At 54.8% G+C, this 12,924-nt stretch overlaps 1 protein-coding gene across 11 annotated transcripts in view; it reads right to left on the bottom strand.

The window, feature by feature from the left end:
• Window positions 1-12,924, bottom strand: part of CUX1 (cut like homeobox 1) — a 352,264-nt gene that overhangs the window by 49,251 nt on the left and 290,089 nt on the right. For 8 of the 11 annotated variants that reach the window (XM_032872496.1, XM_032872497.1, XM_032872495.1 and 5 more), the window contains one exon: window positions 12,744-12,800. The exons of the other annotated variants lie outside the window; for them this stretch is intronic. In XM_032872496.1, coding sequence (XP_032728387.1) covers window positions 12,744-12,800 — 57 coding nt within the window. The remainder of the gene's footprint in view (window positions 1-12,743; window positions 12,801-12,924) is intronic. 11 annotated transcript variants of the gene reach the window in all.

Here is a 12,924-nt window from a genome sequence, read left to right on the forward strand (position 1 = left end):
AGCCTCTCCACCTCGAAGGCACACGGTGACGCTAGTTTGCCCTCCTGATTTCCGTCAGAAATCGACCAGGCCTGCCCCACACGGTCACGTGAGACCCCTTCACCGACGTCCCCAGTGCCAAACCCAGACCCAGACCCAGCAGTGGCGGAGCCCAGCCGTGAAGATGGGCTCCCCCGTCCCGAACCCCGCCTCAGGGTCTGACAGCAGACACCTGCGGCCCTTAGGACCACCGCCGACTTCTCCAGGCCAAGAAAAAATGTGGAGCTGTTTTGTTTCTGAGCCTGAACAGCCTTTTGATGGATTAGCATGCGCTTGAAACAAAATACATGGACACTTTAATACATGTCAGAGCTTTCTACACCCCTGGATGTTTTCCACTGAGAAAGGAACAGAAAGAACCTAGTAGCATACAGAGGTGTGTCCACGCTACAGAACAGCCTCCTTCCCGAGGGCCGGGGCCTGCGTCTGACGCCATGCGGAAGGCAGGCCAGGGGCCTCACCAGGTCCCATTCCCAAGGGTCCCCGGCAGTCACCCGACCCACAGGAAAGGACCATTCCCAAACAGGCGGTGGCATCAAGCATCAGTGCATATCGTCCCCGCACCCAGGCCTTGCCTACCCCCTCCTTGGGCTGGCAACACTGTCTCCGGCCCCGAGCCAGCTCGGTTATTGCCTGAAGTCACCGAAAATCTCAGCAAACTGACCCAATTCCTTGTTGTTACTGTTTTTCTTCCCCCTGATGGCAGAAGGAGTAACCTGGGCAACGTTTGGGGCAGGGGGAGCTGGGGAGAAGCCCGAGAAGCTGGGTGGGACCCACTGCTGTCTCAGGAAGGGAAAATGTCTCTGTCGGTCCTAGTTTCTTCTGGAACACACAACACCAGTGCTTCTCTCCCATACACACGGCCCCGGGCCAGCACAGAAGGCAGGCAGATGAGGCTAGAGCTCTGGTGCATGGTAGGTACTGGGCTCTGTGTGTGAGCGGAACATTTTTTTTAAAAGCCTGTCCAAGGAAACTCATATAGTGACGTCAAAGCCAAAATACTTCACTTATTAACAAAGAGAAAAACCCCCATAAAAGTAAGGTTGTTTTTTAACTTGACCCATGAATAGTTTACCTCCCCAAACTTGACCTCTAAGCACTTGAAGAAAGGGCCTGTGTCTTTCATTCAGCGAGGCGGCCCTCTAAGTGCCGGCAGGGTGCTAGGAGATGGGGCGCAGTGGGGAGCTGGGCACACTTCATGAAGCGAGTCACGGTTACAGAGACTCTGAGACGAGGGCAGGGTGGGCACACTTGGGGGGTGGGGTGGGGGGACACCGTGACACGGAAGCTGAGGCTGGGTGGGCCGGGAGTGCCTGAGGAAAAGATGGGGGCCGGGTCACATACTAAGAAGGTGGGGCCCTGGGTGGGGAAGGGGCTGCAGCAGGGGAGGGCCCCGGCTGGCTGTGCCATCTGGAAGGAAGGCTCTGAGGCGTGCGCCAGGGTGGGGACCGCAGGAAGGGGCAGAAAAAGAATCGGACACACACTTAGGGAATAGAAACTGTCAGCATGCACACGAGCGTGTTTGCGAGGGTGCGTGAGAAGGAGAGAAGGATGGAGAGGGGCTGCCCGACTTGGGCTTAGACGACAGGGGTGTGGGGAGTGGGACGCTGTTCACCAAAGGGGGCAGTTCTGGGGAGACAAGGCTGAGTCCAAGGTAGGGTGGACTTCACAGAGGGGGCGTTGAGCTCCCGGGTCTGGTGGTGGCAGTGGGCCCGCCGTGGGAGCAGGGAGGAGGCAGGACCGTTCTCGGCTGGGCACCTCAGCCCGGTGCATGGCACGGGGGGCAAGAGATGGTTTTTCACTCTTTTTGCCCCCAACTGGGAAAGCGCGCGGGGGAGAGATGGGGAGACGTTCTCTGTAACCCTGGGCTGACCCACGTGGCGCCTTCCTGTGGCGGTGGCCGAGTTGGGGTGGGCTTGGCGGACGATTTGGGGCGTCTGTCTGCCCTCTCTCGGGGGGCCTCGTGTGTTTCTGGTGTGTGTTTTATAAGCTCTGAAGTCACTTTGCACATCAAAGGCAGAGTTTGGGAATTCGACGTTCATTGAACTCAGCTCAAAATTAAAAACGCTGCTCAAATTACCATTCATCTCTTGTCGTGAACTCGGCCTGGCAAAGTTGCAGAAGCAGCGCTGGGTGACACACTTGGCCCAGCGTCAGGAGCTCAGTGCTTACCCCGGTTTCCAGCTTTTCTGCAGATCCACACTGATTTAGAAATAATGCTTTCAAATTACCTTCAATAACCTTATTACCGAACCAGCTGTGTGTATGAACACTTATCAATGCGTCCCTGTGCATTAAGAGAAAATGTATGTCATACAAACAGTCTAAATATATATTACCGAGATGGGAAAAAACAAACCCTCTAGTTAAATTGCTTTGCTGTAATCAAAGATTAATCACCGTGCGAGCGCGTGTGAGTGTGTGCGCCCGCACGCCCGTGTCCTCGCTCCTCCTCCAGGTTCCCTCCTGGCTTTGGGCAGATCTGCCTGGCCTTTCCCGACAGCCAATGCTCCCCGGCGGACAGGTCACGCTCGCTGTTCCGAGAGCAGAACTAATTTCCCCAGATTTGCAAGAGGTGGTTTTGAATATGGTTTTATTCCTGAACCTTCCAGGCCTGCAGCTCAGAGACTCTCCTTTCCCCAGGCGCCCCGGGGGAACCACAGGCTTCGCAGTGTCCGTCTGTCTGGAGGTGCTAGTGTCCCCCCCCCCCGCCAGGAGCGGCCCGTCCCCTCTCAATGACACTGCCGGGCAGTCTGGAGTGTGGGTAATGATGTTTGGGCTGTGACAGAATGTTCCTTAGAGGATCCGGGGCTGACGGCAGCCGCTGGACGGGCCGGTGTGGGGGGCTGCGACCCGGCTTTCCAGCAGGACGCGGGTGGGGGGGCTGGCACGCCCCCTCCCTGGGGCACCGGGTCACGTGGGGGCAGCGGATGGGACTAGGCAAGCTATTAAGGTGCGTTATTTTACACCTCCTCCTGATCTCTCCACACTGCTTTACTTAATTTGTGATGAAATTGTTGAGAAAGGGTACTTAATGTAGGACAGTCAGTAAAAGTAATTTATCATCTCCCCGCTTCAGTGCTCACGTTATCAGCGAACTCATTTTCCGCATTCATCATGCAATCAGCCTATTATTTGCATATTAATCAGGCAGTGGACCATGAAAGAACTGTATCCCAGCCAAACGCGGCACTATCTCAGGAGAAACACTCCGTAATTATCATACATCAGTGTTATGATGTGGTAATTGATTATAACATCTTTCGGCTGCCCCTGGGGAGCCCCGCTGCTCACCCGGCTCCAGGCACTCTGGACAGACGGTCCTCCTCCTCCCCAAAACAGAGGAAGCACGGCTGTTTGCTCTGACTACTATTTCGCTGGAGTATGGATTCTCTCTCCTGCTCTCAGGAGCTATTTCAACCACGTGGAACCGAGCTGCCCGTGACGCTCGGGCCGAGTGGGTCTAGCCAGGAGGAAGGCGCATCCCTCTGCACTCCACGCCCCCTCTCTCGCTCTCCCCCTCAGCTTTTGGCTTCGGAGGTGCTGCAAACAGCTTCCAAGAAAGTTTCCTTATCAGACAAAACGCTACAGCTTCAGTCCCTCCTTGTCACAAAGTTGGTACAAAGGCAGTTTGGCTGCTTTATTTAGGTGCCAAATGACAGACTAATTTTGGTCCTCTTGTAAAGGACAGATCCCACATCTGCCAATTCAGACTCGGGCTGTATTTAGGGACTCTACTTCCAAAGGGAAGAACAAAACACACAATCAGGAGGAAGCCGGTGATGGGGGCTCCTGGCTGGCTCTCTAGCGGAGACACCTTCCTCCCTTCTCGCGAGGGCCCCGAGTGTGGCCCTAGGGCCAGCGTGCGTGGTGGGGCCAGGGGCCTGGGGGGCCGGGGTCCCGGGCTGGCTCACGGCCGCCGGCAGGGAGACGGCATGACAGCCGAAAGGCAGGGCTGTCCTTTAGCACGGGAGAGGGCGCTGGGCCACCGTGTGTGTTTTCCTTGGATGTAGACAGGAAGGGTTTCAAAGCAGCGTGGACGTGTCTCACGGGCCAGATGGATTACAAACGTTTCATTGCAACACTTCACAGAGTTGGGTCCGACTCTGCCTCTGTCCCGTCGCTGCGTTCTCTCCTCTTCTCCCGGCCAAAATATAAGGGATGCATCCCAGGGTAACACAGGTATCAGATTTTCTACAGTCTTGTGCCTTGGATCTGCTTTTTTGTTATTTGTCCAAATGTGTAATTTGAACCGGTTTTGTTCCTTGGTTTGAAATGTGGCCTTCACTTCTCTCTGAGTGTAGTTCCAAGGACCTACCCTTCCCCCGTGGTGGGGGGACTATGCTCTTCGGGGCAAATGACAGATCGCCTGGACCCAAGCTGGGCTGCTGGTCTCAGGACCGTCTTCCTGCCGTTTCCATCTTCCTGACTGGGGCCAAATCACCTCTTATTTCTGGGCCTTGGTCTTCTCCGTCCATAAGACGGGGGAAATCGTTTCCTCTTACTGCTGAGCAATTAAAGGTATTAGCAGTGTGGCCGGCACATGGACACACAAATACGTGAGTTTCCTCATTTTATTCCTACCACATTTTTAAAACTACCTGAGCATGTTCAGCCGTTCAAGCTTTCTTCGGCCTTCCCGAGAACCAAACCACTGAAAACCCAAGTCCTCGTTTGCCCCTATGACCTACTTTTGCTTCTTGCACTGAATGCCCAGTGTACTGTAAATTCTGTTTTCCAAAGGAAGTCTAACGGGGACAGAAGGCAGACACGTCCAGAGGCCCGTGACCAGGGCCGGCAAGGGCTTTCTCCGAAAGGGGAGCTGGGGTGTCGGCACGGAGGGGGGTGGTACTGTCCCTCGCCTGTGCCGACGGTCAACCCCAGTGTTCAGACAAGATGGCCTGGTTCCATGATGGTTCGCGCCCCAGACGGCATGAGCAGTAACCCGCAGTCTTATTCTGGAAGCTCAGGATTTGGGGTCGACTTTCCACAACAGTGGCTGGACAGGCAGCTTCCAAACATGGATGGCAATTCAGAGAAGCTGAGACCTAGAGAGCTACGCGCAGGTTATCCCTTCGGGGACTCTCGGTGCCGGCTGCCGCCCAGCATCGTTTGCGTTCGACGAGCTCCACCCAGGGAGTGAGCGGCTCGACTTCTTTCCCGTTTTGAAGGCAGAGGCCTGCCATTTGGGGGTGCACGTGCACGACCCTGCAGCTCTTCCTGCACACCGAAGCGGCACAGGACGGTACTGGTTGTGGCGTCGGCAGAAATAAAGGTTCAAGCAGCGCTTGCTCTGGGCCAGCCTGCTGTGGAGGCTTCTGTGCACAAAGTCGTTTAAACCTCCCGACAGCCTAGAGGACAGGTACTGTCTTCTCCCCGTTACAGACGACACTGAGACTCGGTGAGATCGAGTCACTTGCCCAAGGCCACACAATCGCTCATTGGCAGAGGCTGGACGAGCCCATGGCAGTCCGCAGAGCCGGCCTCATCACGCTGCTCTTGGGCGCTCAAGGCTGCTCACTGTGGGACAGTTTCTTAGGTTTTGCTGTTAAAAGTAGTATTTTATTTTATATGTTATTTTAATGTTATTTTATTTTATTTTTTAGATTTTATTAGCGAGAGCGTGTGCCTGCCAGTGGTGGGGAGGGGCAGAGACAGAGAGAGAAGCAGGTGCCCCGCCAAGCAGAGAGCCCAATGCAGGGCTCGATCCCAGGACCCTGCGATCATGACCTGAGCCGAAGGTAGACACTTTAACCAACTGAGCTGCCCAGAGGATGTTAAAAGTAATTTGCATCTCTCTCACTAGTGACTAGTTAAATGAAATACGGTATATATCCAGACACAGGACTCCCTACGGCTGTAAAAAAAGGACGAGGAGATTCTCTGTGTACCGGCCTGGGAAACGTCTGTGGTGCACTGCTAGTTGAGAAGAGAGGGTACAGCCCTTTGAGGCCTGCGTGCTCCCTTCTCTACATGCGGAACAGTATCCAGCATTGGCTATGGGGAACTGGGAGCAGAATCGTCTCTGGGGAGGGCAGCTGGGAAGCTGGGGGATTAGGGAAGGTGGGCGACTTATTTTTAAAGAAGTGTGTAAGCCCTTCGAAATCTTGCCTTTTATAATCATGGTGCCATTTCATTTATTCAAGAAAACCCACAACTCATCATTTAAAAAAAAAGTCAAATAAATCTGTTACTTTGAGTTACTCTAATTCTCTCCTTTTTTTTTTGGTAGAGGCATGGTGGCAAATCCTACTTTATGCCAGAGCAGACTTTCTAGCGAATGGTGAGGCTGACATCTCCTGCCTGAGAGCAAACCCCGAGCAGGCTGCCTGCTCAGTGCTGGCCGCCCAGGGAGGCCTGTGCAGGGCCTTCAGGCACAGCGTGCTCCAGGGGAGGGCAGGAGGGGCTGGGCCTCCACTCTCCCCTGCCCTTCTGTGTTACTGTTGCACTGGGGCTGCTTCAGGGTCGTGTGGCCGGTCCCCTGCAACCAATCCTATGATAGTCCCAGGGACTACGAGAGCTGAAAAGCAGCGTGGGCATAAGCACAAGGGGGAGGTGGTCCCAACAAGTCACACTGTGAGGGTATTTGTCAGAGGGCAGGCTCCTGTCCCGTGGTGTGTGGGCCAGGAGAGCCCCCCCCTCCCCCCCGCCGAGGCCCTCATGGGCTTGCTGTGCCCCAGCCTGCATCTCGTAGCTCTTGAAGGATTAGCTGTAGTACAGCCAAATCCCTTCTCAGCCGAGCTCGGCTGAGAGAAGGCTGACAATTTCTGAAAGACATTAATCAGGAGGAAACTCACAGAGCGCAGCTTCCGGGACCATCCTGGCACACACGGGGAGATGCCTCGCTCTTGGAAGAGCAAGTTATGGTACGGCACCCAAGGTGGGCAAGGAACTTTCTAGGCCCTGGTGGGAAGTTCCCTGAGTTGTTCCTCGCCTGGGGGTCTCAGGCCTGGCTGGCTCTGGAGCACACACTCCTCAGGCTCACCTTCTCTCCAGAAAGAGCCACCGGCAGGGGAAGAAGCACTGAGACGAGAGGCAGCAGGCCGGCTTCCCAGGCCCAGCACCGCCAGGGGACAGATGGCCACCGTCACCCAGAAAGAGCAAGGCGCCTCGGTCCCTCCCGCGTCTATGCTTTTCTCCCTCCTATACAGCCTCCAGGCAGCACAGTGACTTCAGCTACACACAGGAAAGACAAAATGCTCCCACAACCCACTTTCTTCCTGTCACTTTATTATTATTATTTTAAAAAAATATTTTATATTTAAGTAATCTCTGTGCCCCAAGTGGGGGTCAAACCCACAACCCCGAGATCAGGAATCATGCGCTCCAGCTACTGAGCCAGCCAGGCGCTCTCTACTGTCATTTTAAGAGGAAAATAAAAAAGCTGACTGAGGTGCTTCTCACCTTTTCCAAAGGTCCCACCCATGCCCCGTTCTTCCCGGCTCCGAACCTCGAACCTCGAGCCTACAGACCTCCCTCTGTGATGTTCTCCCCCCCGGCGCCTTGGCCCTTCCCAGCCCAGCTCCTCCTTGGGGCTCCCTTAGCGCAGCGGGGCCTGCATCCACACATGCGCGACAGACAACGGGAAGGGAGGTTGTGCCTGCATCCAGAAACCTGTCTTTTCTGACCGTACAGAAGACAGTCATTTATTATGGCATTCTTGATACAATGAAAGCACCTTAATGCAGGTTTCAACCGAGCAAGAAAAGAAACGAACGAATGCTCAATTCTGTGGGCCACCATGTCACCGCACCCTGGTGACGACGAGTGGGTGTGCAAGGCTGAGCCCCACGTCCCAAGAGGGGCAGCAGACATCTGGCTCAGGGAAGGGCATGCGCTAGTTTACCTGTGACCTTCCAGAATTCTCTTTTGTCTCCCTGTTGTCTGTGACTAGGTGTAAGTCAGTTATATACAAATCTTTTCAGGAGTTAAAGAGTAACTCTTTCTGGAGAGGACCAGCGGTTACTATCGTTGATTTATTCTGATGAGAAGGAAAAGGGGAGCCTGGGTGGCTCAGTCAGTTAAGTGTCTGCCTTTGGGATCAAGCCCCAAGATGGGCTCCCTGCTCAGCCTGCTTCTCCCTCTTCTCCTTCCCCCTGCTCAAGCATGCGCTCTCTCTTTCTCTTAAATAAATAAGTAAATAAGATTTTAAAAAAAGGGAAAAAAATATCAAATCAAATCTGGTCTAATGTGCCAGAGTTTCAGACAGTGCCACGGAATCTTCTGGGGGTGGGGGGCGCCCAGTCCCTCCCCTTGCTATTACCATGCTACCCAAATGCCTGCATGAGAATCTGCTTGCTGAGTTCAAAGCACTAACCCTGCACATACTTTCCCGGTCATCTCATGGGCATGAAACGAGAGTCATTATGCATACCACAAAGGAATGTCAGCCTGTCCCTCACCAGGGACTGCGGCCGCGGGACTCTCCGGGGTGCACTAGGCCATGTACGGTACCCAGCCCGTGGCCATCGTGTCAGTGAGGGCGCACATGTAAGACCACCCACGTTCAAGATGCTGTCACAGCTGTCTCCTCCAGAGGCATCTGATGCCATGCTGAGAATTCTCCACGGGGCGGGGCGGGGTGGGGGAGAAGACTTGGAACCCACAGTCCCCCACTGACACAACACTGGGAAAAAAGCTGGATGTTCTAGAATTCATCTGAGGAGGTTGGGCCATCCTTTCGTTTAGAGTCTGCCATAATCCATCGGAGGCCGGGCCGGAAGCTTGTTAGATCCAGTAACCAAATGCTCTCCTGTTAAAAAGTTACACAGTGGAGTGCACTGTTCTCTGTAATGTAATGACTAACATCGCATCCAGGAAAATCGGTACCAACCAATCGGGTACCAACCCCCCCACCCCGGCTCTTTTATTTCTGCCCCTTTTAGATTGTCTCTTGTCTCCTTCCTTCCCTTGGGGCAAAAAGATTAATCACACCAAGGAACTGTGAATATGAAATGAGCTTCAGGGAAGGAAAATGGAAAAAAAAAAAATCCAGTGGCTTCCTGGAGCGTATCTACCTAGTGATCTAGGCATGGACCTACCGACCTAGCTATCCGTGGGCACGCACGCAACCCCCTTCCTTGAAGCTCAAGGTTTTCTTCCCTTTAATAAAGCCGGCTGCCTGGTAAGCTTGGACGGCAAGCCCTACTCCAAGAAGACCAGCCGCACAGCCCCCCCTGTAAGCGCTTTCCTGGCTTCCCCAGAGCACCACGATTGCTAGGCACTTCGAGGTCGGCTGATGTGCCATACCTGGGGCAGAAGACAGACAAAAGGAAGACGCGGAGACTCTATCCCCAAAGGCCTCCTCGCCAATCCACCTTTAAGCACGCCTGCCATATTCGATCAAAGACGACCCTGGATGGAGCTGGCGACGCACCTCCCCGAGACACTGGCAACTTTGAAAGAAGCCAGCTCAGAAATGTTTGCGGAGGGCTGGACTGCCTGGAAATACATTCACTAGTACGACCTGAAGTTCTGGCTTTTAAGCCCCACAGCCCCTTCTTTTTTAAAGGTACGCATGTGATTGGCACGGAACCCCCTGCTTTCCTGACCCTTCATCGAGGCCCCCACAGCTTCCGAGACAACGCACAGGTCGCCGGCAGTAAAGGGCATCAAGCTTCCTGAAGGCCCAAAGCCATCGCCCCAACGCTCAGCTCATCAAAGGAACATTCGGGAATGGTTCGGGTCACCGACAGGAACTGGTGATGGGATTCAAAGTTCGGTCTCTCTTTCGCTGTGAAACTCACCAACAAGCTTGACATACAGATCGTTAAGGGAAACAGAGACCCTGGGGGCGACAGCGCCGGGTAGGAAGAGGCAGACGGGGATTCTGTAGTGAGGCAAACGGATTCCCGCGTCAGCAGTCTGCGGCTCTGATGAGTGAGGCCACGCTCCACTCGCGGGCACCTCATCGCCATGGTAACGGAGCACAGAGCCCTGCGCTGGGCCCACGCGTTCTCCGCTCTGAGACGTACCTCCCTCACTGAAGGGTTGCGGACAGGCCAGTGTCCCAGAGGCCTTCCGCGCATGGGACGCCCCTCACCGCCAGGCCAGCTCGGAGGCCCGGAGGCTCACATGCTGAGCGTTTCTCACCGGTGTTCAGGAACCAGCCCACCCGGGGTTGGGGTAATCTTCCTGCTGCCACCAGCCCTCACGGAGCCACCACCGAGGACATCATCTTTCTAGGTCCGCGGGGCATCTTGGAAGGATTCTGTGGTAGCCATGGTGAGGATAGAGAGCCAGAACCCTGGGGAAATCCTAGAACCGGGGCCTTCATGACCATGCCTTTGGGGCAGCATCACTGAAGCCTTCCTCAGAGACATCCTGATTCTCTCCTCGGTCAGGGAAGATTCTGGACCCTCCTCTGGGCATCCATCCCAGTGAATTACCAGTAGTCGCCATCATAAAATGATTCTGTTCTTTACATCTAAATTCCACATACTGAAAAGCTCAGCGACTTTGATTTTTAGAAACGCTCTTGAAAGGATAACACTGATAGTGAAGAAACAATCCTGCCACCGTGATAATCGTCCTTCTCGTTCCGACAAGCACTTTCTAGTCTTTGCCGATCCAGAGAAACATTTTGGCTTAGCTACCATCGCGATATTAAAAGAACTTAGGGGCATCTGGGTGGCTCGGTCGGTTGAGTGTCCGACTCTCTGGGCTCAGGTCATGACTGTAGGGTCCCGGGATCGAGCCTCGCATGGGGCTCTGCACCGGGTGGGGAGTCTGCTGGACATTTTCCTTCTTCCTCTGCCCCCTCCCCTCCCCATGCATGTGTATGCACTCTCTAAAATAAATAAATCTTTAAAAAAATTATATTTTTCTAGAATATATGAAACATTTTTCCATTTCTCTCCACAATCACCATGACTACTTATGTCCACAGTTTCCCTATTGCTGACTGACAACGTGCATGGTGGGGGAACTGTCTGCAGTCCGTCTTCGTCTGGCTGAGGTGACATGGGGAGAGGCCTGCCTGCCCCATCTTCACAGAAACCACTGGAAAGTTCTTCAGTGCTCACTTTTACCCAGGGGCTCCCTGCCTCTGCCAATCTGCAGACCTTCCAAGAGTTCCACGCATCACCTTATTCTATACCTTACAAATACCATTTACGGCCCTCTGAGGAGCCCGCGGTGGTTTTCCTACATTGGGAACGTGACGACGGACAACGGAAGTCCAGCATGGTACCAACGACCTGCCGTATGAGAAAGAGTGGAAAGCCATTCTTTTTAAGGATTTGTTCACACGTGGAGAAGATTTGGGCATCGATCATAATGGACCTGGAATTGCAGGTTTCCCGTTTTATTTAAGAGCAAGTGATTTTGATCACATCCTGCCATGTTTGATCCTGACTCCGGTGGGGCAGGAAATGCTCTCGGAGGGCTCAGTGGGAGGCCAGCTCTCTGTGGGAGCAAGACGCAGGGCTGATTTTCCATGCAAGCGTCTGCAAAGCTCGGGCGCGAACAGCTCTGGGCACCACTTGCCCTGCCGCATCCGGAAGGGGAGCCGGGGCCAGGCGAGTCCTCCGGGGCTTGCCAGTGACACTGCCCAACCCGGAAATGACACCAGAAGGAATCCTTCTGCGGGCGGACAACCGCTCCAGTTAGATGCCCAGCCAAGGAGACCGACCATTCGGGTACAAGGCAGCCTCCCGCCCCCCACCTGGGTCAAAAGCACACGGGGACACCCCACGCGCGACTCCGCCGGGCACCGTGCCGCCAGCGGCCGGTCCGCTGCATCTGTGCGTGGTTTGGCATCTCCCAGCGGTAGCGGCCGCTGCTGGCCAGCTGTTCCCCGCGCTACACATGTTTTCCCTCGTAAAACCTGCAGCAGGCTGGCGGGCTTCGCGCTCCTCACTTAGCTTTGTTTGTGTTTTCAATGAATCAATGGGATATGGAGACTAATCAACATGTTTAGAAAAGTAAAGGAAAAACGAGGAACAACTCAAGATGCCGGCTGTGCCTGGAAGCCGGGTGAGCCGAGCTCTGCGCCAGTGGGAGTGTGCGGAGGACATGCGAGGGGATTGGGGAGCACGGCGCCGCTGCGAGGGGTCTGCAGGGCAGGAATGCCGCCTCCGAGACCTCGGGGCTTCAGATGCCAGTAAGCAGCCACCAGTGTCCCAGACGGCCGGCGCTCCAGGCCCCCCCCCCGCCCCCGCCTCCAGGCTGGATTCACTCCTCAGCCCCGAGCTCCCGGGCATCAGTGCCTCTGTATCCAGTCACGCCCCGAACGGTTCCCAGCGGCCCTCGGCTGGCTCCTGTATGTGACCCTGCCTGCCGTGTCCTTCTTCCCCAGCCTTCTTGCTTGAAGGTGGCCCCAAGTTCTTCCAGATGGACTCAACTTCTCCCCACCATGACTCTGCTGGGGGAGCATCGCGCATCTGATCCTGTCCCCTCCTCTTCATCCAGAAGCCCTCTGGGTAGAGAATCTGTCTCTGACTTGGACCCCAGCCCCCAGGCCCGAGCACCAGAAGCCACAGACGGGTGAAAGACCTTGATGGCGAGCAGGAACATGCTGGAGAAAACCCCCGCTCGCCTGCCAACTCTCCCCGTCTCCATTAGAATGTAAGACCACGTGAACCTAGCGTGCCAACGGGATAGAGCATTTTCAGCCCCGCTGGATCCAGCTCCAGCAGACAGGGAAACATACATACAGGGGACGCAAGTATTTCACACCAAAACAACAGAAATCAGCTGCTTACCTGAGCTCACACAGCCCTGCTGCAGGGGGTCCTGTAGTGACGTCACAGAATGGAGAACTGAGTAAGACACAGGAAGACAATTAGATGAGGAAACAAGCCGCAGCGCTTAGAGCTTCCTAACTCACCCAGCCCAGTGGAATGCGGGACAGCGTAAGGGCCCTGAAGGTCCCACTCCTTCCGG

This window comes from Lontra canadensis, unplaced genomic scaffold, assembly GCF_010015895.1.
Source record: "Lontra canadensis isolate GAN:19392208 unplaced genomic scaffold, GSC_riverotter_1.0 scaffold45, whole genome shotgun sequence".
In the NCBI taxonomy this organism is placed as follows: Eukaryota; Metazoa; Chordata; class Mammalia; order Carnivora; family Mustelidae; genus Lontra; species Lontra canadensis.